The sequence below is a fragment of the Hyaena hyaena genome, unplaced genomic scaffold (genome assembly GCF_003009895.1).
Source record: "Hyaena hyaena isolate Hyena2069 unplaced genomic scaffold, ASM300989v1 scaffold_279, whole genome shotgun sequence".
Taxonomy (NCBI): Eukaryota; Metazoa; Chordata; class Mammalia; order Carnivora; family Hyaenidae; genus Hyaena; species Hyaena hyaena.
In genome coordinates, this window is record NW_024080910.1 from 939,625 (window position 1) to 965,913 (window position 26,289).

Genomic DNA, 26,289 nt, shown 5'->3' on the forward strand with positions numbered 1-26,289 from the left:
TCCTTATAGATTCTGGATATTAACCCTTTGTCTGATATGTCATTTGCAACTATCTTTTCCCATTGCGTTGGTTGCCTATTAGTTTTATTGGTTGTTTCCTTTGCCGTGCAGAAGCTTTTAATCTTGATGAGGTCCCAATAGTTTATTTTTGCTCTTGATTCCCTTGCTTTTGGGGATGTGTCAAGTAAGAAGTTGCTGTGGTGGACGTCAAGGAAGTTGTTTCCTGCTTTCTCCTCTAGGGTTTTGATGGTTTCCTGTCTCACGTTCAGGTCTTTTATCCATTTTGAGTTTACTTTTGTGCATGGTGTGAGAAAATGATCTAGTTTCATTCTTCTGCATGTTGCTGTCCAGTTCTCCCAACGCCATCCGTTAAAGAGCCCAGCTCCTTAATTTAATCATATCTGCAGAATCCCTTTTACCACATGAAGTAACCTATTCACAGGTTCCAGAGACTAGATGTGAACACCTCTGGGAGCCATTATTTCACTTGCCACAAGAGGACTGTTAATAATTACACCAAGATAAGTGAGGGTACATTGGTTCCAAGCCGGAACACATATGGCTGTGCTCTTTTTAGAAGCTGCATCTGGTCAATGAAGACATATTCTCCACCTAGGTAGACACTGCCCTCTGTTGAGTTTCCCAACTGATTTTTAGAGTCGTTCTGATTACCTACTCTTGTGTGACTTTAACAAAGAGAACACTCAGTCATGCATAGAGAAAATGGATTAGGGCCAGAGGGCTACTGAATGTCTCCTGGGTGAAGTATGAATTCAGAAACATGGTGTGGTAAGCAGAACACAGGCTGCCAAGTCAAAGGAGCCTAGATGTAAAGTGTGGCTTCTTTTTACTCTTTACTTACTTTGGACCAGTTATTTATTCTTTCCCAACTTCAGAGTGACGAGACCTGCTTTATGGAGTTTTTGAAGGGAGTAGATCAATTATAAATGGCAACCAGTAGTGATTCATTACTCTGATTAAATATATGCTTCAGAATTAGTAATCCCCATCTCATTCCACTTTTAGGATACTAAGTTATTTTAAGAGTTTGTAACAAGGTGTAGCTTTTAACTATTTTTTGTGAGTTTTCTCCTATTCCTTGTTTGAAAAAGTGAAACTGGGTCTAATCATACAAACCTAGAAAATATTATATCAGTCATTTTCTGCAGAACTCCGTCATTGCTTACAATAAGATTTTTAGGTGACAGCCATAAATACAAAACATTCAGGTGCTGTTAAAATAAAATGCCAATAAATTCTTTTATGATATGCCATCATATGTTGAACATTCTTCAGGAAAATAGCAGCCAGTGTTGAATATGCAGAATATTCCTTTTTGCTTGACATTTAAAATAGAAAATGGCTTACTTCACACATTTTGCTATTACCTTTTCAAGGTTTAATATTGTCACAGAATAGCTATAATAAAGTTGAGAGTAATTGCATAAGTAGTGATTATTTTTTTGTAGCTGCATCAGAATAAACAGGAAATTGATAGAGAAGAAATGAACATTGTAAATTCTTTCTAAATTCCCTTTAAATGCTCTCCCTTGGCACTAGTCTATATGGCTCCCCACACCGAGCAGCCTGAAACCCCAGGTGATCTTATTCAAAGAGTAACATTTTAGGAAAGTAAAGGCTCCGTAAAACTTATACTCCTACATCGGGAAATAGGTTTTTATCGTCCAGATATTCTCTGCTAAAAAATGGGGAGACAGTAATTTCAAAATCATCTGTCCAAGAAGGCTACTTCCAATGTTCTGGGTAATGTGTTCGTGTGAATTTTTTAGAATTTCCTCTGTATGGGTTCATTAGAAAACATTCTGCATGTTTAGCCTCATCTTTATACCTGATCAATTGTTTATAATTGCTGCGAGTTGTTTTTGATGATTAATCATAAAAGTGTCTTACATTGTCAACTGCCTAGTCTAGCAATCCACATTACATCCTGTGAGGACAGGTGTAGAGTCCCATGATCCTCCCTGACCTGTTCTGTCAGCCACTAAATATTTCATCTCACATGTGCCAGTTTCTCATACTGGTTTTGTTGTTCATCTTGTTGTTGTTGTTGTTATAAGAGATTTGGCAAGAAAAGTTTAATAACCCCAGATGTGGGTATAACTTAATAATATATGATTATACACTAAATCTCAAAGAACTTCTTTAAGCAAATATTTATTTATTCTACGCCTGCTATGTGCCAAGCACTGTTTGGGTGCTTAACTTTTCATTTATAAATAAAGATGACAAGAATACTAAAAATCACCAAGTGGATTAATGCGAAGGCTGAGATTCCAAACCACTGAAACTTGAATAGACCAACAATCTCAAGCATCCTTAATATCTGAGTGCTGATGCCAGAGAGTTTGCAGAGATTGCGTTAACAATAGAATCTTTCATTAGCTGTGGATCAGAACCTGGAGCCAAGCAAGCGCTGATCCTCTGAGGTGGCAAGCAATTTGAGTAATGGAACTGTACTTGAGCAACCAAGGCAGGCAGCCTCTGCCTGCGGCAGTCAATGAACATAAAAGCAATAGTGCACATCTTACTTATAAAAACACCCTCATAAGCAGTTTGTTATATTTCCTTCAAGAAGAATGGCATCTTCAAAGGTTATGATTTTTAAGTGTATAGTACTAATTATAAATGGGAGATTTTGATTTTTTTATTATTACTTTTTTAATTTTAGAGAGAAAGAGTCCAAGCAGGGGAGAGGGGGAGAGAAGAGGAGAGAGAGAGAATTTTAAGCAGGCACCATGCTCAGCAGAGAGCCTGACGCAGGGCTCGATTCCACAACCCAGGGACCGTGACCTAAGCCAAAATTAAGAGCAGGATGCTCAACAGACTGAGCCACCCAGGTGCCCCTAAATGGGAGGATTTTAAATTAATACTTACCTTTTATGACTCTTTTCATATTTCCTAAACTGTCCCTGGTGAGTAAAGAATTGGAGAAATCAGCATCATTGAGGCCCCAAAGCATTTCACATGAAATGGTGAGGTGATAGAACAATGAATGTTTGAACTTGGTTCCCCCTGCCTGAAAACTCAGTAAAGTCTTTTGAAAGCTCCATCTTCCTAAATTTATTAGGGTATGTGTTGCTAGCCTCTGTGGATGGGAGACAGTGCTTCCCGTGTAGCCATTCAGAAACCCAGACTCCTTCCATCTTGTGGCTCTGCCATCCTCTGGGACAGTATTAACACACTGGGATCTGCAAGCCAGCCACTTGTTTTTGCGAATACAGTTTCCCCGGAGCACATTCATGCCCATTTCTTTATGTGTTAACCATGGCTGCTCCTGCCTTACAACAACACCATTGAGTAGTTGTGACAGAGACTGTGTGACCCACAAGCCTAAAATATTTACTATCTAGCCCTTTAAGGAAATGTTTGCCAGTCCCTATCTCTATTGAGACAGCTTGGAGACTTTTATGGCTGTGTCTAGAGTAGTATGCATAATCTCCTCCTCATTCTTTTGGCCGGAACTCAGTCATGTGGCCACACCTAATTGCAAGGGAGGCTGGGAAATGTAGTTAAGCTATTTGTACAGTAAGGAAAGAATATAGGTTCAGTGAATAAGTAGCCAGTCTCTGACACATTAGCAATTCCTATTTATTAGAAATATTGGAAGGATTAGATAAGTTGGGATAAATTGTGAGGCAGGTCCAGAACCATAGCTGGAAGTATAAATTCCTTATACGTGAATCTATCCATAAACTACACATCACAAATATTTTGAACTCACATTATCAGGACAAGCTGTAGGGAAAAACAGAATGAGCTAGAAAGGTTGCAGAAGTTTCAAATGGAAAGGCTTGTGGTTGCACTGGAGCGTAGCCAGGAAAAACCAGCTAGTTGCCTCCCAGGAGAATGCATGCGATGTGTTTGTCACCAGGTGCACAGTCCAGTGCCTTCCTAATACTCAGACACCTAATTTTGTCATCTGACCTGTATGTGTCCATCTTCCGTGGACTAGAAGATAAATGACCCAAGCTCACAGAAAGCAGAGCATAAGCTTCCTAAGGTAAAGAACAAAGGTTGGCTCAAACATAAAGGCTAAAACAGAGCCACCCCTCCACACATCTTCAGGAGCTACTAAGACTAATTTTCAACTATATATCTAAGATGTGGTGAGTTTTTATGTACTCCCTTCCATGAAAGATAATACTGTCCCTCCTTCATTTCCTGACTACTGTTGTACTGCTTTTATATTTTAACAGTGGATTTTAATCAACATAGTCCTTATGGTTTTTAAGCCGTATTTCCATACTTACTACATTTCCTATATATATCGCCAGTCCCTGAAATGCAGGCTCTTGTTTCTGCATTCTTTATTTTCCTTTATGTCTTAGATTTCATCATGGCTGGTGTTGTTAGGAAGCAGGGCTGCTATGAATGGTTGTACAGTCTGTCTACAGTGTAATTTGTCCATTTCTAGGGAACATTTTCCAGCAGATGGTAGTCAAATGCCTTGAAGAAAGAAAGAGTTCACAGTCACTGGAAAAGTGCCATTGGGCTGGCAGCATGTCTGTCAGGAAGTGTTCATAGGGGCTCTATCTCCCAAGTCTTTACTTCCTTGAAAACATTTCTTATATTTATTTATATTCAAAGGATAATTTTCCTAGGTTACATTTTCTTTTTCTCAGAACTTTATAATTTTTGAGATTTGTTTTGCTTTGTTTGAAAAATTGAGAACTATGTGCTCGCTTCGGCAGCACATATACTAAAATTGGAATGAAAAATTGAGAACTATACCCAACCCTTTTCAATCATTTGAGTTATTGGATTTTATCATTCAGTAGTTTGAGGGTTTCCCAAAAAAGAGCCTACAAGTATCAGATCTCTTCCTTCTGTTTGAGAATGTCTGTCACGTCTTTACACATGTATGTAGGTCAGCTTGGTCCGTGGCCTGTCTCACTCCCAGGAGTATAATTCCTTGGTGGCCTTGAACACCTCCCACCCCCCACTCCCGCCTCCCGCAGTTTACCACAGAGCCTCAGATAATGGTAGATTCCAATGCATCCCCACCCTGCCTAGTCGAGAATATGAGGCAGTAGGAAAGGGTTTCTGTTCCTGAGAATGTTTCCTTGACTTTCCCCTGAGTTTCCCTAATCACCACTTAATCTATTCCTTCCAAATTAGAGAGAGATCTGAAAGTAAGTGTACTCACCCAAATGTGAACATGAGGCCAAGGGCAGATGGAACAGCAGCATTGTTACATGCCAGGGTCCAGAGTCAGACTCTCTGGGTGTTAATTTCAGCTCACTCTACCAAAGGGTTCCTAACATTTTCCGGACTATACACCCCTTTGTTGGTCTGGTAAAGCCTAGAGATCCCTATCACAATGTTTTTATGATTTTATGTTTATTTTATGTCTAAAATAAAATACATAGCATTACAAAGCAGGCTGATTATATTAAAATAAAGTCATCAAAATATTTTTAAATGTGATGATACAGTAATATACAAATCACAGGTTCTAGAAGCACACCTAATAACTACTGTCATGTCAAAGCAGTGATGAGTGTACATCTGGAAAGATCTGCAGCAATTGTCATGTGATATGAAAATATATGTGATTTCTGTTGGCAAAAAGTCCAAGGCACTGCTCATACTAATGCAGCTCATTTCTTCCATTTATAATGAAGAAATGCTAAATGTCAGTTAGAGATCAGGGTAAATAAAAATCCAAGGTTTTTGTCTAGGTTTACAGTACCCCTGAATTCTATACAGGAACCCCTGATGCTAACCAGTTATACAGCCTTGTGCAAAAGTTACTTAACTACTTTCATCTATAGTTTCTCCATCTGCAAATGGGGGTCCTAATAGTAGATACTGTGTAACTGGGAGCATCAGAGTTCCCAGTATAGAAATGTAAATCACTGGCTGCATTGGCTGGCTCAGTGAACACTCAGTAAATAATGCCATTATTAAGGATGGAGCAATTTTGAGTGCTTGTAGTTTATGTTCTGCACACTTTTAAATATTGCATAAATTATGTATTACTGAAACCATATGCATACATTATTTTTATAATCATAAAACAATAAAGTTGTTTTTATCCTGAAAATACATAAAGCTAGGAATATCTTCTAATAAAAAGGAGGTCTAAATACGAATCTCTGCCATTGCAAAACGGACCAGAATTGCAACCAGAAACTGATTAGAAGGTTCTAAATGGTTTATTCCAAGTTTTAACGGACAAGCATGAACACAAAGGGAAAGTGTTTTTTTGTGTCTGTTTTCCTCATCACTTTCACGTAACTAAAAGTGCACTCACTACATTGCTAAGCACTAATGTAGTCATATGCCAGTCTCTTTCACATTTAAATCTATTTGGGGATGTCGTTTTATTTTTAAAATAAATACACTGTAAACTATTCTGTGGAGCCTCAAATTCAGCAAGGTAACTCAGATGAGCTTGAATGTAAATTTGGTGAGTGGCTTTCTGTCCAGTTCTTTTTTGATGCTGTGTGGAACCAGGCATTCGTGTGCAGAAGAATACCTGCTTCGCATTGCTCTGTGGAGCTCTGTGTCAGCAATTATTGATTGTACTGGTGTTTCCTTTGTATACTAACCAGCTCCACCTTTAGATAAAAGGACTGACCTTATGTAAGAAGGAAGTACAAAGCGCCTGATGACAGAGCTCCCTCTCTGCTGAATCCCTGGTGTCCAGTACAGTGCCTGGCACAGTACGTGGTCAGCAATTATTTATTCAAGGCAGGGCTTATCTCTACAAGAAACATTAGAGGTTACACCTCAATTTTCTAGGCTGAACATTATCTAGGAATTTTCACATGAGAAGCAAAAAGCTGTTGATTAATATGAACTCTTTACATCTCAAGTGGAAGCCGCCAGCTGAAAAGTAAAGAAAAAAAAATAGCGTCCACAATAGCAAGCCACGATTTTGATTCATTCTTTGATTGAATTGGTGGATTGCTTAGAGAACATCTTCAGGTAACATGGAGCTTCGAAAACCAGTTCAATGCCATAGTAACTATTACAGTATCGTGGGGGAGTGGAAGAATGGAGCTCACAGCAGGGATTGAAAATTTGCTGAGAAATGTTTTCTTTGAATAGGAAAAATCATATCTAACATTCAGACTTTTATTCATAAGACATCCCACAGTGAAATTGTGAATTGAGTCATTATCACATACTATATTCCCATATCTGTATTTATATTGTCTACAGGCACAGAGGTCAGCAAACTGGTAAGAGATCAGATTATACATAGTTCAGGCTCTGCAAGCCAGGCGGTCTCTCTCACGTCTACTCAACTCTGCCATCGACACGGCTATCTTCCAATAAAACTTTACAAAACTAGGCAGCTGCTAGATTTGCTAGCTTACTAACACCCGATGTAAACACTAACTGTCCTTGCAAATGTTTTGCTAATCCTCAGCACCAGAAAACAGCCATCTCCTCTGAAAAGTGTGTCATTAATAGAGCTACAGAAAGCTATACACAAAATGTTACAAATCTCTTTGCACTTCAAGTGTACAGACTTGCTTTTAAAGCTAATTGAAATAATTTCTACTTAGTTTTAGCATAAGTGGTGTATGCGGCTTCTGTTTTAGCTCTTGGTGGCATCTATGGCCATATCTGTGAGTTTTGTTATAAGGATACTTATGGCATCCATGCAGTCCAGTGAAATGTCTTCAGTTTATTGGTTTATTATTTGCATTTTACATTATGAGTGGAATGAGTGGGGTGCCAATGCAAACCGGCAGCCCTGAGTGAAGATGTGAAAGGGAAGGGATATTAAAGTCACCACTTACAGAAAAGGATGAAGTAAAGGCATCTGTAGAGATGGAGCGCATTCCAAAAGTTTTATCTATATAATGTGCCTCAGAAGAACCGGCAATATCAGATAACAATAATATTATCAAATTACCTTTCCCAGAATCACATGTCCAGAGAAAAGAGGCCCTTATACACCCAGGCTAGACAATAAAGGAGGTCATTTCCAAGTAACAAATCTCTTTACATTTTGGTATTATCTCACTGTGCCCATCTCCCTCAAAACTATAGTCAGAGACATCATAGATGGTTATGATCATATCAGTTCATGGATGTCAAATTTAGAAGTCAGCTCTAGATTCTGACTTTTTAAAATGTGTTTATATAATAGTAACAAACTCAAAGTTCAAAATATTTTTAAGCCTTAAGACATTAGATAATTTTATTTTTTTAGTCTTTTCTTAAAACATAATTTATTGTCAACTTACCTAACATATAATGGACACAGTGTGCTCTTGGCTTCGGGAATAGATTCCCGTGATTCATTGCTGCCTTACAACACCCAGTGCTCATCGCAGCAAGTGCCCTCCTCAATGCCCACCACCCATTTTGGCTCCCCCTCCCTTGCATCAACCCTCAGTCTGCTCTCTGCATTTAAGAGTCTCTTATGGTTTTCCTCCCTCTCTGTTTGAAACTATTTTTATAACAAGTAAAAAATTTAATTTAAAAGGGGGATAAGAAACTAACACTGCTGTTGAATGTCTGTCGCATTTATGATAGATAGCACGTCATGGATTTTGAGGATTATACCATACTGTGGAAATGTAGTGATAATGATGTTGTAAGATTTTATTATGGAATAACCAAATATTCTGGGCCTGATGCCAATACTTCTTAGTGATATTTTGGAATTAGAAAGTGAGTGTTGAGGATTACTTAAGAGAAGGTGGAAGCTATTCATCAAACTTATGAATACCAAACTGATTTAGAAAAAAATTATTAACTATTAAAACCATAATGTGACTTCTCCTTGACATCTGCCACATCATGACATTCTTTACAATTACTCATCCATTTATTTCATTTTTCTGTCTTTCCTGCCATTACCAGGTACATGTGAAAGAAATAAAGAATTCCAATGTGGTTGTAAGAGAAGCCCACTTTGCATTTTGTCAAACATTTCCCCCTTCCACAGCCATGGTAATGTTTCTTGATGATTGTTCATTTCTATGAATTGAGGAAGAATAGCATCCAACTTCATCAATAATCCATTAAGGTTATTCCAAGATATGTTGAATTAAAGTTGAATCCTTCCCATATGCATAAAGATATGGATTGCTTTTAGAAGCTTGAATATGAGGAATAGAAGAGCAAAAAAGAATTATGCTGCAATGCAGTTAATGAAGCAATTAGGAGATGGGAAGAGAATTGGGTGAAGGGTCAAGGCCTTGGAGATTACATCAGCATCACTATAAGATGGTGCCCTAAGCATTCTACTGAACCTGCCTCAGCTCCAAGATGTTCATCATAGTACTTCGTACTTCTCTGAAGGTTGGTTGTTAAAAACTGATATGAGATGAAAATACTTTAGAGGAGTTGACAGCAGCTTTGTTTGCTAAGATTATCATGCTTCAGTAGTGTTGTTATTAATTGTGCTTTCCTAAATATGGTTCTTTTCTTAGAATGCTTCTCAGGTTGCAAGAATGGAGACTATTGGAGAAATGGGAGAACTTTATAGATTAAATACTGGCCGGAATTATACCTACAACACAAATAGTTAATGCGAGTATCATAGAAGATGTTAAGTGTACATCCTCTCTGTTTAAAGAGATGATATGTGAAAATAAGGGATTAAATGCACCATGAGAAATGCTTCAGAAAGAATCACATACCCTCAGAATATTCACCTTCAGTAACTGAGATTCAGACTTCATTTCTTCTTGCTGATCCTCTGTTAAAATATATTCTCTTTCTACTGCCATCATCTTAGTTCAAACACCAACATGTCTCATTTAGACCATTGCAATAGTCTCCTGGTCTGCCTGCTTCCACTTATTCATCTCTACAGTTAATCACCCACCAGCAGCCAGAGTGACCCTTTTATTTTTTTTTTAAGTTTATTTATTTATTTTGAGAGAGAGTGCATGCATGCAGGTGGAGGGAGGGATGGGGCAAAGAGAGAGGGAGAAAGAGAATCCCAGGTGAGCTCCACGCTGTCAGCACAGAGTCTGACACAGGGCTCCATCCCAAAAATTGTGAGATCATGACCTGAGCCAAAATCAAGAGTAGACACTTAACCGACTAAGGCACCCAGGCGCCCCCCAGAGTGGCCCTTTTAAAATACCAATTAGATGGGGCGCCTGGGTGGCTTAGTCGGTTGGGCGTCCGACTTTCGCTTAGGTCATGATCTCGCGGTTTGTGGGTTCGAGTCCCGCGTCGGGCTCTGTGCTGGCTGCCAGCTCGGAGCCTGGAGCCTGTTTCGGTCTGTGACTCCCTCTCTCTCTGACCCTCCCCTGCTCACGCTGTCTCTCTCTCTCCTAGAAATAAATAAAACATTAAAAAAAAAAATAAAAATAAAAAAAAAATAAAATACCAATTAGATAATACTCTCCTCTGCTGAACACCCTTCTTTCTCATTGCATTTTGAGCAAAATATAAATGCCACGTTTACACAGTTCCTAAGTAGCCTATGCTTTTATGGCTCCAACCTCCACTCTTGACACTTGCATACCATACTGTTTTCCCTTAGAAAGGGGGAAATGGGTGCCTGGGTGGCTCAGTCATTTAAATGTCCAACTTCAGCTCAGGTCATGATCTCGTGGTTCGCATGTTCAAGCCCTGTATCAGGCTTGGTGCTGATAGCTCAGAGCCTGGAGCCTGCTTCAGATTCTGTGTCTCCCTCTCTCTGCTCCTCCCCTGCTCATGCCCTGTCTCTGTCTCTCAAAAATAAATAAACACTAGAGAAGTTAAAAAAAAATAATAAATGAATAAAGAAATAAATAATAAATGTTTAAAAATTTTTAAAAAGAAACAGGGAAATAATCATAGCTTTCTCATGAGTTATTAAGAAGCCAAATAATGTAAATCCCACTAAACAGTGCCTGGTACAGAGGATGCACTCAACTGTGAATTGCTACTAAGTGTTGGACATTGGCGATGTTGGCTGTCCTTCTTTGTTATATAAATGTGCCCTTTCCTCCTCGGGCTTTTGCTCTTGATGTCCCCCTGCCTGGACTTGCTCTTCTCCAGCCTTTCCCCTGGCTGCTTCAGTCTCAACTTCAGTGCCTCATCTGTAGAAAACACTTCCCTCACTATCTATGTAGCTTCCACCAGACTCTCACATCACCCTGTTGCCTGTTTGTTTCCTTCATAGTGTTGCCCAAAATCACATTACAGATGAATTCCTTCTAATGTTGTCAGTCTTGTCTCCCACAACAGACTAGAATCTAGGAATGGCATTATATCCATCACATTTACCATTATATCCCCAGCTCACGAAATGGTAGTAACTGTATGGATGGACAGCAAGGTGATAACTAGGGTCTTGGCTCACAGTTAAGCTAAGTTACTGCATGAATAATTCATTGCTGGGTCTGTTAGTTCTTTAAATCTGCTGTAACAGATTACCACAAACTTTGTGGCTTAAAACAACTGAAATTTATTCTCTCACAGTTCTGAGGATCAGAAGACCAAAATCTCTTTCAAGGGGTGTGCAGCTGCACCCCAGCAGACTCTAAGCCTAGGGTGGGTGATGGTCCAGTGAGGCCAAAGAAAGACCCAGAGACAGTGATCAAGAGGTAGGTTTGTTGGGGGAAACTGTGCACAGGGAGCATCTGCTGCTGGGATCTACATGCAGCAAGTTTTTGTATCACAGCAACTTAACCCAGCAACTATCAGTAGCCCTTCCCCTCCTTGCATGGCTAGCATTTCCAAAACATCAAGGCGTACCACCTGGATACTCTTCATTCCTGGGGGTATGCTCCAGGTTAGCCACCTCCAAAGTCCCTGACCTTGAACCCTGAACAACACATTCTGCTTGCTGGGAATATAGCGGGAGGACAAGACCTCTACATTTTCAAGATAGTGATTAATAGGGACATTCAGAATATGCTAGCACCAACTAGCCATCCAGCGTGTACCACTTACCTGGCCAAAATTCCATCTTGGGAAGAATCTGTTCGCTACCTCTGCCAGCTGCTGTGGCTGCCTTCTTTCCTTGGCTTATGGCTACACATCACTACAGTCTTTAAAGGGAGCCTCTTCAAATCTCTCTTTGCTCCGTCTTCACAAACCCTTCTTCTCTGTGAGTCTAACATCTCCCTCTGCCTCTCTCTCATAAGATAGGCCCACCTGAACCCAGCTATATTAGCATGTGCTCAGACTACCATAACAAAATACCACAAGCTGGGTGACTTAAACAACATGAATTTATTTCTCACATCTGGAAGCTGGGAATCCAAGATCAGGGTCCAGCAGGGTTCAGTTTCTGATGAAAGCGCTCTTCTTGGCTTGTAGAAGTCCACCTTCTCATTATGTCCTCACTTGGCAGTTTCTCCATGTGTATATATATAGAGAGAGAAGTGAGGGAGAGAGTCCTCCTGTGTCTTAAAAGGACACTAATTCACTAACTCACCTTTCCGACCTCATTTAACCTTAATTACTTCCATAGAGGCTCCATCTCTAAATATAAGACACATTGAGGTTATGGCTTCAAAATACATATTTAGAGGGGTGGACATATTCAGTCTATAGTGCCCAGGATTTAATCTATCACCTCAAAAGCCTTAACTTAATCATATCTACAAAGGCCCCTTTTCAAATGAAGTCATTAACATTCAAAGGTTCCAGGTATTATAGTATGGATGTACATTTGGGAGCCACTTTCCAGCCTACAACACTGAGGAAGGAAAGCAAATTGCCAAACTTACATATATTTGTGGATTCTCAAAGATGGCTTGTGCTGACAGGCAGTGGTTGCTCTAAATTAATAAAGCAGAATAGAAACTTATGAGGATTCCTGTGACTTACGTAATTATACATCATTGTAGGAAAGCTCAACATGAAAATAAGTTCAAACACTGAGCCTGTAAACCAAGGGTTTATTATTTGCCTTGACAAAAAAGGCTTCCACTTGCCGCGCTCTTCTTTTAAGTTGCCAATTCCATAAATGCATTTGCAATTCAATTTGATTCATGCTGACCTTTTCAGAAAGAACTACTGAGGAAAATTTTCAAACCTATCTGTGCTTTAGCATTTACTAAGCTAACAATAGCTGACATTTATTGAACATTTACTATGTGCCAAGAACTGTACCAAAATTTTATATAATATATGAAAAATATATTTATGAAATATATATTATGAAATATACATATTATGAAAAGGTTCATACACACACACACTTAATTTAATGCTCACAATAGCCCCATATGACAAGTATTATCAACTTTAGTTAACAGATGAATGAATGACTAGAGGTCTGGAGAGGTAAGGAACTTTTCCAAGACCACAGAGCAAGAAAGTTGCAAACAGAGATGCAAACCCCACCATTCTGACGAGAGCTCATTCTGTGAGGCACCGCTCAATAGTCCCTGAAAAATATCATTAAACACTCCATTTCTGAAACGTGCATGGAGAGAAATTGTGATGAAAGGTTTACATCAGCATTCAGACCTTTAGTATAACAGATTTGCCTTTTGTTAGTTGTGTTAGGGTTCTCCAAAGATATAGAACCAATGGGACATGTGCCTGTTTGTGTATCTTTTTCTATCTCTATCTCTTGGAAGGGCAGGGCAGGCTGGGGTGGAGTGATCCAACCTTCGTTCCTGAAGGGCCTGGGTCCGTGAGTGCCTGGACTGGGTTGTTGAAGTTTCCCATTGACTGTGATCACAGGCCATGGTGATACTAAGGAATGCCTAGCGATCCCCTGTATTCCAGACTTATTATTCCTTACCTTCATCATGAAGTAGCAACCCAATTCCCCTGGGAAACCCAGATCAATCACCGCAGCCAGCACAGTGAGAACTCCCTTCTTTGTTAATTTGAGAAGCACAAAGAGCCTGAAGAGCCTGAAGCGCTTTTAATTCAATGGAATCATTGTTGTGTCTCCAGGTAGAAACATTCCTCCCTTTGGAACTAAGGCTTTTAGATCAGTAGAGCAAAACAGTGCAGAAACAGGGAAAAAATTTTTACTAGTGGGTCACTAGGGGAAATAGGACAGGGTGCCACTCCCATTTCCGCCTCTAGATTCCACTGTGATGGAATAGTCCTTTGACATAAGTTGAGCTGCAACACTACCACTTCTATAAACTATGTTTCACTGGCTTTCAAATTCAGTCTTCTGTAAAATCACTCCAGCCCCATGGGCAGCCCTGTGTCGTGTGGAGGGAAAATAGATGTCTGATGATGAAAACGTCCGAAGGAATGTGGGAGTGAAGGCCACTGCTCTGTGTCCCGCACACACAAATGTAATTCCTTTTTGACTAGTGATAAGAAGGAGGAAATGCAGAAAGGTGACATAAATGAGGCATCTAATGGCCCTTCTTGTAACTGAGCCTATAATTAAACACTCCCACAGAGCAGGCCCGTTTTATTCCCCTTCTGGCTTGGCTATTCTGGTCTTTTGCTGGACTACAGAGAATAGAAATCTGCATGAATGAGGATTTCTATCAGTTCATCAAACCAAGTGAAAATGTCTGTTTGTCATATAAAAGATAATGTCAGAAATCCATTTTTAGCTCCCTGTTGCTGTACTCATGTGTGAAATTACTCACAGGGGAAGATATATACACATAAAAGAACCCTCATTGGCCTTAGATATGATTGGCTGCACAAATTATACTGCCAGATGAATTGGTTTTGCAAATCAAACAGAAGGCCTCATAAACTGAACTGGGATTGCAGTGAGGGGCACAGCCTTGCCCTGTGACAGTGTCAGGGCCTTGTTTGCTGCTTCTTTCCTTAACAACATGATGTTTGGAAGATAAGCTGTTCTCCAAGTATGTAAGTCTTTGCAATTCCTTGGTTTGCTGAAATAGATAGCAGGAGACCCTTTGGCATTTTGACTGAGGCACTCATTGATTTATTTTCTGTCTTGATTAGATTAGCATGAATTTGAGATTATTTTCTATCTCCTCTGGAGAAGGAACGGGGAAGGAGGGATTGAGGTCAGTACTTTTGGTCTCTGGAAAAAACCGATTTTGGCGTTTGTCAGTAGATTGTGTGCCATGCCCACATTTGGTATTTTCCCATGCTATGACTTATGACTTAGAAGAAAGAAATAGTGCAATATTTAGCCAGAGAGATTTGGCCCTGGAATGAGGAAAAAAGAGAACAAGGAGGAAGAAGAAGAGGCAAAGGTAGGAGACAAAGCAACAACAGGGCAGTTCTAAAGAATTTGAAAAAGCTCTGGCCTCTTCAGGCAATTTATTTCCAGTTCAGTAAATGCAGAAGACAAACTTTTGCATTTTCAAACCTCTTAATAATAATAAAAATGATCTTGTTAGTTTAGTGCAGAGCCAAAATTAGGAGGTCAGGCATCAACTTGTTTACGTTGGCATTTCGGTGGAGCCAGGTCTGTCTAGTCGCCTTGCCCTGAGTAGCAACTGGCTCAGACCCAGCAGCAATAAATCAGGAACGGGGGAGAGCCTTTCTTTGCAGGAACCCAACCAGGCCACGGCTAATCGCCTGCCCAGGAAGGACCAGCCTCTCCTGTGCTTCTGCCCCCACCGTGGCACTCCCAAGTTCAAGGTATGACCCACAACCCACGGAGACACACACAGCAGCTGAGAGATGAGTTGTTGTTGGTGAGCTATGAGGACAGCTTCCACCCCAGGACACCCAGCAGATTGGTAGCTGCCCAAAGGGTCCACCCTTCAATTCACGCATCAAGTGGGAACCCAAGAGACCCTGGACTCCCCTTTTAGTTATAAAAGCCAATTTTCTCAACCTATAATATTTGGATTTATTTATTTATTTTTTAAATGTTTTATTTATTTTTAGGAGAGAGAGAGTGAGAGAGACAGCATGAGCAGGGGAGGGTCTGAGAGAGAGGGAGACACAGACTGAAACAGGCTCCAGGCTCTGAGCTGGCAGTCAGCACAGAGCCCGACGCGGGGCTCGAACCCACGAACCGCGAGATCATGACCTAAGCGAAAGTCGCACGCTTAACCGACTAAGCCACCCAGGCGCCCCTATAATATTTGGATTTAAAAACTTGACTATGGCAGCATTGTATTTCATTGCAATTCACTCATAACTAGCATTTTGCATTGCTTAGTCACTGGTGAATCTTTAAACTAGTGTGGAACCTAGAACCTCCAAACTGTGTAATCTGGTTTTCTGTTGGGAACAAAATGGGCTGTTTTATTTCTTCTCAGTCTAGAATCATGATTAGAGGTGCAAGTTGATCTAACTTTATATGTGCATTTTATATCATAGAGTATAGAAGTACAGGGGAAAGTATACTGTTCTACATTGCAGATCATTCAGGAGGTTTTCACAAAGTTAAAAGTCTCATTTTTCCGAGGCATGACTTTCTGCTGAAATTCCCAGGCCATCTCCCTACATGGAAATTCTTCCTGACAGCTTTTGAACCTCACACCAGCCCGTGTTGTCTAACCTTGGGAATGGCCAGTTAGTGCCCTTTATTGTTCCACTTACCCCTGGTTGCATTGACTTCTGAAGCAACTAAGTTTGCACATTCCCTGACCACCTTCCTAGGTATTTTCTGCTAAAGAGTTAAAAATGTGGAAAGGTTTAATTACATCTGTATCTGTTTAAAAGAATAAACTTGGGGGCACCTGTGTGGCTCAGTTGGGTAAGCATCTGACCCTTGATTTTGGATCAGGTCATAATCTCACAGTCGTGACATTGAGCCCCTGATTGGGCTCCAGGCTGAACATGGAGCCTGCTTGGGATTCTCTCTCTCCCTCTCTGTCTCTGCTTCTCCTCCTCCGCCCCCCTCCCCTGTCCCTCAAAATAAATAAATACACTTTAAAAAAAGAATAAACTTAAATAAGAACTAGAAAGGAAGTCATTATTGTAGCCATATATCTTTGGTTATCCTTTGTGTATGTGAAAAGCCATGTGTAAGGACACTTAGAAATATCCTTGAATTCATCTGTAAGCAGCTTCCTTAAGCAGTTCCAAACCACTTTCAACTCTTAACATTATCATGCTTCCAAATGGAATGCCTCTTTCAACAGCAGACTTGCATCCAGCTGGGGCAAGACAACAGGTCTTTTTAAATTTTAGCGGGGCGGCTGGGTGGCTCAGTCGGTTGGGTGTCCGACTTTGGCTCGGGTCATGATCTCACGGTTTGTGGGTTCAAGCCCATGCATAGGGCTCTGTGCTGGCAGCTAGCTTGGAGCCTGCAGCGTGTTTTGGATTCTATGTCTCCCTCTCTTTTTGACCCTCCCCTGCTCAGCTGCCTCTCTCTCTCAGAAATAAATAAAACATTAAAAAAAATTAAATAAATAAATAAATAAATTTTAGCAATCCCTTCGAGATAAGGCATGACCTGACATATTGGTATTTCCTCCCTCTGTATTTTATAGATAGCCTTGGGAACACATGAGGGTTTGAAAATGTTGTCCTTTGCTCACTGACCACACATGAGGAGGCTTCAGGAATAGTGTTCTCTCACCTACTCAGCTTCTTTCAAGCAAAATTCTCAAGGCAGGTCCTATCAGGTCAACAGTAATGGCTCACAGGGGTGTGTGTGTGTGCGCGCGCGCATGTGCACGCACAAAAAATGAGAGACGTAGAGAGAAAGAATACATGCTGGGTGGATAATTTAGAAAAGAATTACTACTTTTTAGGGTTTCCAGTTATACGCAACCCTCTTTCTTCCTGGCTGTTGAGAAATTTTCTTTACCTGTATCTCTTTTCTTTCTAGTTTGGCCTTATTTTCTCCCTCCATCCAGGTGAATTTCTCTGAGGTTCCGTGGCTCTCCAAGTTAGATCTAAATTGGATCTAAATTTAAATCTCCTTTTTTTGTCAGATAACTCCAGGAGCTTTACCCAAATCTCATTTCCCTGTACCCCAGTTTCCTAGGAAACCTCACTAGCTACTCTTTTCCAGGTCTTTCTTCTACAAATCACAAGTGACACATTTTCATTTTTCCACTGAATCTTTGTTTTTTCCTGAAGCTAGAAGTGCTGCACACCTCCCTGTAAGAACTAAAGGAATCTTTTAACTTTGCATTATCTATTAAATAAAAATTAGTTCTGATCATCTATAGGCCCAAGTGCAGTCATTGAGCAAAAATGACCAGAGCTCCACATCAGGAACCTTACAGAAGCCACATTACATAGAAGCATGCACCGTAAGTGCACTCCCCAGGAAAGAAGGAAAAGGCAGGCCCGTTATATAGAAAAAGTTGGTTACATTAATTCAGTAAAAGTAGAGCTTCAGTCCAGAGTCTCTTCATCCTTGAAACCTTATGCCTCTCAGAGGATTGCCCATGTTCTTCTCTGCTCACCCCTGCCATCTTTTTGGTCAAGCTGAAAAAGGAAAGATGCTCTTGAAAATTGCCATCTTCCTCACCTATTCTAGTTGGTATATTTATAAATGTACTTTGAAATGGCTTTCAAACCATGTGGTTTTCTACTAGTATAGACCTAAGACGCATTAGAGTCATTAGTTAATTAAAACTCTGCTTAGATGTTTAATACCACAGCCAAAATGAAAATTTATTGTTGAAGGTCCCATTAGCTGAATAGTATTCATACTGAGATGCCAGCTGGCTGGAGGTAGGTTTAATCCCTAGTTGTAGGTTGAGTAACTTTGTACAGTTTTACCATCAGTCTTCTAAGCCACCCCCTTCTGGACAATGGCTTGTGTCCCAGTCAAATTGCTTTAAGCAACACACGGGCATTCTCGTGGTGTACCATGAGTGCTTTCTGACCCTTGTTAGTGCAGAGACACAGCGGGATGGGAAAAAGACAGCAGCAAAGTAAACACTGTGTGCAGCACAAGGACTTTGTTGCAGGCCCATCCTTTCTCAGCTTCTCAATGCTCCAGGTCAGATAAAATGCAAATGAAAGTGTGTCTGCAGCACAGAAAATAAAGCATCTTCTGCTGGGCTGCAGCTGGCTGAGGGAGGACCACGAAGTACACTTGAGACAGCAGCCTGTGCTCTTCAATGGGACAGCAAGCCTCCCCTGAACCTTGCCCTGTGTGTAACTCGCAGATGGCTTTCAGGCCTCCTCTGGTGCCCAGGGCAGTCCTAGTTCTCTTCGCCTAGGCAACTAGGCATGAGTATTTCTTTGCAGCAAATGAGTTAAGCAGCCTAGAATATACAGAATCTTTGTCTGACTGATTGGTTTCTTTAAAAGAATGTCGTCTCAGGATCCGTGTAGCATCCAAACCTGGGAATCAGCCTGTTAGGTACCCCCTAATCCATTTTCTTTTTTCTGTCAATCTATAAAGAGAAAAAAAAGTGAACTTTTTTCTTACTTTTAACCTTTGTCATTGTTTCTAATATTCAGTATTTATCCAGATTAATCATAATGCACGCCTTTCCGTTCTCGTTTTGGGCTTGTGTGCTAAATAAGACTTCCTCTACTGTCTATTAATAAAATTTCTTGGGTGCCTTCCAAGGTGCCTCTGTCATATAAAATCCCATGCTATCTCTATTTTGAACAATTTTAGGATGAATTCTGCATGAATTAAATGGAAATGCTTTGAAAGTAAAATACACACTGTCATTCTAAAGCTATGTCCCAGGAAAACTCTGTGGAGGGGATTTATCATTCTACTTGATGGCTCCATGTGCAAAAAAGGGATGATTTGCGTGTTCGTTCCCACAAAGGCAAAAGCATCAGCTCTACAAAGAGGAATGTTTAAGTATTTGTCATATGGATCAAGTCAGACTGGGAAACTGAAACCGGAAGTTGAGAGGAATTCGAATCCTTCTTGCAGGATACCCTGCGTGAGATCCTTTCCTGTCCCTCCCCTGCATTGCCAAGTCTTTTCCACCCCAAGTCTATGAAACCTTTTGTGATAGTCCACCGATCAGCAGCCCCCCCTCCTCTATGCAGACTCTTGCATTGTCCCTCCCAAATAGTTGTCTTATTGCTCTCCCCCGACTGACCCCAGATTTGAAGATGACTTTTGGAGTTAATGATTAAGTATCAATCCTATGACTTCCCTTTCAACGAGTTTCTGCTAGCCATTTTATGCATGAGAGATGACACTGTAAAGGCACCTGGGTGGATCAGTTGGTTGAGCATCCAACTCTTGATTTCGGCTCAGGTCATGATGTCACGGTTTGTGAGACAGAGTTCTGTGTCAGATGCTGTGTACTGACAGTGCAGAGTCTGCTTGGGATTCTGTCTCCCTCGCTGCTCTCTCTCACCCTCTCTTCTCTTCAAGAAAAAAAGAAAAGGACATTGGATTATCAAGTTTAAAGTTAAAAAAATGTGAAGTAGACCACTGGAAAAAGCTGGCTTTTTATTGTTTGTTTCTTTACTCTGACACTTTAATCAATGAATAATTAAATTCATTCATTGATTCAAATAAAAACAAAAGAACAAATAACACTTAGTGGGTGCCTATACTGTGCCAGGCTCTCCACTAGACACTGGTCAAGAAAGACACAGCCCCATAGTTAAGGGAGAAAGGCAATTAAATCAATGATTACATAAGAGGGTTACATATATGATCATTGAATATAAGATAATGCTGTAAACAATAATGACAAAACAGTAGTATGAACTGAATGTTTGTTGCAAGGCGGGCATCAGATAAGTGCTTTATATGCTTTATCTAGTTTAATCTTTACAGACACCCTATATGGGTGGTACAATTATTATCCCCACTTTACTGATAAGGAAACTTGGACCTGAGAGGGTTAACATACCTGTCCAAAATGAAGCTAGAAAGTTGCAGAGCTAGGATTGGAATCCAGTCTGTGGTTAGAAAGCAGTTCTAACCTCAGAGGTCCCTTTGATAATCTCTCGCCTCCGTCTGCCACCGAAGAGGCCAGCTCACACCTGAGACCTGCAAGGCTCTTCACTTGAAACTAGGGACACACGAGTGGAGTTTGAAAATGGAAGTCATTAGCAAAATATTTGGAGTGATTATAAAGTTGGGAACAAACCAATTTCAGGTAAAGACTGAAGATCTCGAATGTAGAATTTCAGGAAGCAAGTTTGGGGGTAAATAAGTTCTCTGAGATCACCTACAACAGTCCTGAGTGGTCTTCTTTTCCTCCCATTTCATTTTGCCAACAAATTTGTGAATCAAAGAATAAAGCACATTTCTTTTCCTTGGGAAAAACAGAATTAATTATTTTAAGTTAGTTAAGTGAAGCTGTTACAAGCTGAGTCTAGTCTATAAATCCATCTGAGGAGGGATTATGATATGGTTTAAACATGAAGAATAAAGGAATTAAAAGACAGAGTGAGGAAAGATCTAGGAAGACAATCAGAAAACGGTCTGGGAGCACCTGGTGGCTCAGTCGGTTAAGCATCTGACTTCTGCTCAGGTCATGATCTTGAAGTTCAGGAGTTCAGCTCCCGTGTCTGGCTCTGCACTGACAGCTCGAAGCCTGGAGCCTGCGTCAGACTCTGTGTCTCCCTCTCTTTCTGCCTCTCCCCCACGTGCACTCTCTCTCAAAATAAATAAATAAATAAACATTTTTTAAAAAGAAAAGAAAATGGTCTGTAATCTTAGCTACCTTGGTGTTGCTAAAGAGAGAGAGAAGGAGGGGCGTGGACGAAAGGAGGGAAACAGAAGGAGGAGGAGGAGGAGACGGAGAAGGGAAGGAAGGAGGAAGAGGCGAGGAAGAACAAGAGCAGGGAGGAGGAAAAGTTGAAACAAGAAGAAAAAGCCACCACTGTAGCAGGTGGTTTCAGCTCTTAGCCTGAGGGCTGTCTCCCAGGAGCCATTTTCCTGACTGACATTTCTCTTGTAGCTGCCTTTTAAGGCTACAACTTGCCTTGCAACTTACTTTATAGACTCTCTGGATCCTCTTCCTGTTTTTCTCCCGGCTTCCAATTAATTTTTGTATTTTTGCCAGTTTTTAGGTTTTTTTAGAGTATGAGCATTAATGATAAAATAGGAAATTCAATCAATTGGTCTTTTGTTGATGAATTGCATACAGTCCATGGTCAAGGAGGCGACAATAGTTCTGGACTAAAATGAGGTTTGGCATTCACAGCCACATTGTGTTTTGTCTGCCAGTACCTCTGTGTCTCCACTGAGACGATTAAGTCCTCAGCCGTATGTTTTCATTTCTCTTTCCCCAGCGTATAGTTTCATGTGTGATATAGAAGGGCATACAAAAAACTTAATTGAACAAATGAATGAAGGAAGGAATCAAACAGAAAGCGCCACACCTGTATTGTTACCTTCCTCTACCCCCATAATTACTCAAACTACTTCCAGAGTTGCTCCTCAAGAAGGTCCAGAAGTTGTAATTTTTCAAAAGCATATATAAATTCTCGGGCACTTGTATATGCATGTATTTTCTTTTTTTCTCTCAAATCGCTATGAATTGGCAAGCAAATACTTTAGGAAGCACGATGCTACATAAACAGGATGATGCTTGCTTGTTTCCAGATTAGTAGAGCAAGAATGGAATGCTATAGTGTTTTTTCCCATCCAAGGATAATCTATTCTTGCAAAGATAGTTACAAAAGTCAATAACCATTCCTACGGGGAAGACAAATAGTGTCTGAATCAGATTAAGAAGAGTGCCCGACACAGTTATGCCGGGAAGGAGCTTGGTATTTATGGCTTCATTACAACCTTAAATGGAATATCTCTATTTCTTCTGGGTTTAATGAAGCCACAAACAACCGCTTTGTTGAGCGATGTTGGAGTTTGGGGGTTTTTTGTGTTTTTTTTTTGTTGTTGTTTGTTTTGGGGGGTATTTTTTTGCTTTTAATTTGACTTATTTTAATTTGTGCTTAACTAGCTCTCTAACATCAGGTACTCAGACTGGCACTTTAGGGACAATTAGCTAAGTGTTCCTCTGTGTTCACCACAGAGCCGAGGAAAAAGATAAGGAGAATCAATAAGACCAAGCCAGTTTAGGAAGAGAACATTCACTCTCCATCAAGAGCATTGGCCACCTCATCAAGCTGCCCGGCCCGGGAAAGAATGCTCTGCCCTCCTCCCTCTGTGCCTCATTAATGTGGAAATGGTTCTGCTCTGACTGCTCAGTGACTTTGCTGTCGTGTTACCCAGTTTTCAGGACTGTACCTCCTGTCCTTCTTCACCATCCTCATCGGGCTGGTGCTCTACTCCTCCACCTCCACGTACATAGCCCAGGACCCCCGAGTGTACAAGCAGTTCCGCAATCCCTCGGGACCCGTTGTGGACTTACCTGCCACAGCTCAGGTGGAGCCTTCGGTCACCTACACCAGCCTGGGCCAGGAGACTGAAGAGGAGCCCCACGTTCGCGTGGCCTAGGGCGAGGCCCTCCCTGCCCACTGCGGTCAACTCAGCGGCCGTGCGTTCGCCCTTCATCTCTGTATTGTACATAGAGAAAGGTATTTATTAGGTGCGGTTTACACAGGTGGACTGCAAGGTAGCAAATCTGAAAGCCTGTAAAAGGCAGGAGCTGAACATCGCCGCAGATATGGGCTCCGATCCACCTGACTTAGAGAGATGCTTAGCTAGTGTGTATCCTGATCACAACCCTCCTGCATTAATTACTGTGAAAACTTTTGAATTAAAAGCAAGTATTATTATTTGTATTATTATTGTTACTGTTATTACACTAACTTTCAGGAGACTGTTTTGTACTCCTGATGAGAACTATTGCCAGACCCACATGTAGTTAACATAAATCCCACTTTTCTATGGCAAGTCACTTTTTAAGAATCATACTTTATTTTTTTGCACAGTCTATATGAGAGCTGCATGCCACAGGAGCTCCACCCCTGAGAAGTTTCCTTATCCTAGGGACCTGGTGGCTAATGGTTTCCTCTGTTACCTGTTGGATTGCCTGCTCAATAAGTATTTTGTGCTGTGACCCTTGTGGGGAGGGGCAACTGACCATATAATTCTCTATTCTAGGAATAGATATAAAACAAACACTTTAGCCTTTTTATATTTCAATCTCTGACTACTCCAGGCCATTGCCTTTCTGTTGTGCCACGTGATTCTGCTAACGAAGTCCCTGTAATAACCGGGTAAGAAATGTTTCATTCCTGTGGCTTATAGGAAACCCTAGAAATAATATCATGTGTGTTTAGGGTAATATGTATACATCTACATATTTTAAATCTTTCTGCCCCTCCCTATATCCTCTCTTCCAAAAATGTATTGATTTTACCTTTAATTCCTAGATTTTTTGAGTGATAATATGGAAATTGTCAAGGCATTGGATAAAGCCATGGCCCTGCCCTCTTCATTGGGTGACACCCTTTTTAAAATATTACCGGCATGGAAATTACATTTATCGTGGAGTATCTCTGGTTGTGTAGCCTCCCAACAAGGTCAAGGTGCTGATGTGGAGCTCTCTGACAATAGCTTGATTGATTTGACCATTTGGTAACGATACAGATGTCGTGAATGAAAAAGTTTGGCATTTGGGTTGTATCAGGCATCCCTTCAATAGCAGAATACAGCAACACCATATTCTTAGGGATACAGAGAATATTGCAGGACCCTGATAAGGCTTTGAGGGAATATGTCACTATTCTAATTTTGTTGCCCTTAAAGTAGCTCTTTTTTCAAACACGTACACACAAAAATCAAGAAACACTATAGACCTCTACAATTTGGAATAGATTCTATGTGTCAGTATGTGAAATACTCTTTAAGTCTGCCTGGCTTCAATATCATTCAAAAAGATACGCGACGGAGGACAGGGTTTGTAAAAGGGAAATAAATGCTTATGAAACTGTGGGCAATTCACTTCAGTACATCTTAGGCAAACAAAGCAAAACGCCAGAGGGGTGCCTCTAAGGAGGACGGGTTGCAGCGCAGTCAGGATTCCAGTACACCCTGCACAAGGCCTAACTACTAGGCAGGCAAACGCGCCCCCTGATGGCAGTTCAGCACCAGGCGGCCCCTCTGTCTGCCTTCTACCCAGAGGGTGTACTCCTGCCCTTGGAGATGGCGAAGAAAAATTATCTCCTCGGATATGCAGATTTTATGGCCATCTCTGTCCAGCCCCCTCAGAAATACGTTTTATTTTTGGAAAAAAAAATATCAATGTTAAAGTTATATCAAGTCAAAACAACTTGCCAATGTCTGCTCTCTGCTACCTTTTAAACCAATTAAATACCTTTCTCTGAATATTTTGTCCATTCAGATCTGAAGACCTTTGAAGACTGTGGTTTTATTTTTGTGTTTACATTCCTTTGGTTGGCATAATTTGCTTGATTTATTGCATTTTTAGTATTTATTTTAAAGCCAAATGTTTTAGTGTTTTTTATTCATTTTTTTATGACACTAATTCGTAGACACTTAGTAAAGTCTTATGAGAAATAAGTGGATGAAAATATTCCGAGTCGACTTAGTGGACTGGGAATTTTTTTAAAAACTTAAATTTCAAAAAGGTTTGCGACCAACGGATGGCTATAAGTAGCCATCTGGATTATTTTCTAGGATATTTTAATTGACTCCATTGTATGGAAATCAAGTGTGAATGTTAAGGTGAACTCACTGTATACACTTTATCATCCAGTGTCCTTGTGCACAAGACTTTCATGTCACTGGGGTCCTTCACTGTGTCGGTTCGTCTCCATTTAGAAAGGCTGATAACATATTGAACCATCCGAGATCAGGAGTTCCAGATCGGCCCTTAGGAAAACAAACGAAAATAGCAAAGAACAAATGTAACTACACTGGTCGGTCCTTCAGGAGTGGGGCGGGAAGCGCGAGTAGAACATTAACTCTAGTTGTTTTCATTTCTGAAATATCATAACCTCAGTAGACACCAGCAAAAATCTCAGCTTTCTGACCCACCACGCACTCCTCCACAAGTGAGATTTCAGCGGCTTGTATAGAATTGGCTTGGGTAGGCAGACCACAGCTCCCCGTCACCCCGCCAGCGCTCGCGAAAAGTGCTTGTTCTCACTTCCTCGATGAAAACTTGCACTGGGGACAGCGCTTGCCTCGGTCACACAGCTCCAAACTCTGGACTACACAACCAGGTAGACCAAGCAATGGAAACATTTGCACCACTGTGTCCCATGAAAATGTTTCAATGTTTAGTTTAGATATTGCTAACTCGTGCTATTAACCTTTTGACAAGCGTGTAGTATTGTTTGTTTTGGGTTTGTTTTTGAGTTAATAACCATTTAGTAGTCCCCGGCTAGCTCCCAGTACAGATTTTACCCCATGGGTAGGATTCTATTGTCAGGCCACATAACAAAGCACACTAATCCAGACACTGCAAATGGAAAATAAGAACCAAAAAGGAAATTTACACCGATAAGTTGAACAAACCTTCCATTTTTGATATTTGCATGCTCCCCTATGGACTGGCTGTGGCAATGTAATGCCTGTATAATGTTTTCAAATAAAAATAAATGCTTTATGAAAGCACTGAGTTCTTGGTTTTCTTGAGTGTTTGCCTGCGC

The 26,289-nt window shown here is 40.7% G+C and overlaps 1 protein-coding gene across 1 annotated transcript in view; it reads left to right on the plus strand.

Moving 5' to 3' along the window:
• Positions 1 to 26,088, plus strand: part of SLC35F1 (solute carrier family 35 member F1) — a 180,704-nt gene extending 154,616 nt beyond the window's left edge. Inside the window, exon 8 of the mRNA XM_039246030.1 lies at positions 22,940 to 26,088. Coding sequence (XP_039101961.1) covers positions 22,940 to 23,164 — 225 coding nt within the window. The 3' untranslated portion in view covers positions 23,165 to 26,088. The remainder of the gene's footprint in view (positions 1 to 22,939) is intronic.
• The last annotated feature ends 201 nt before the right edge of the window (positions 26,089 to 26,289 follow it).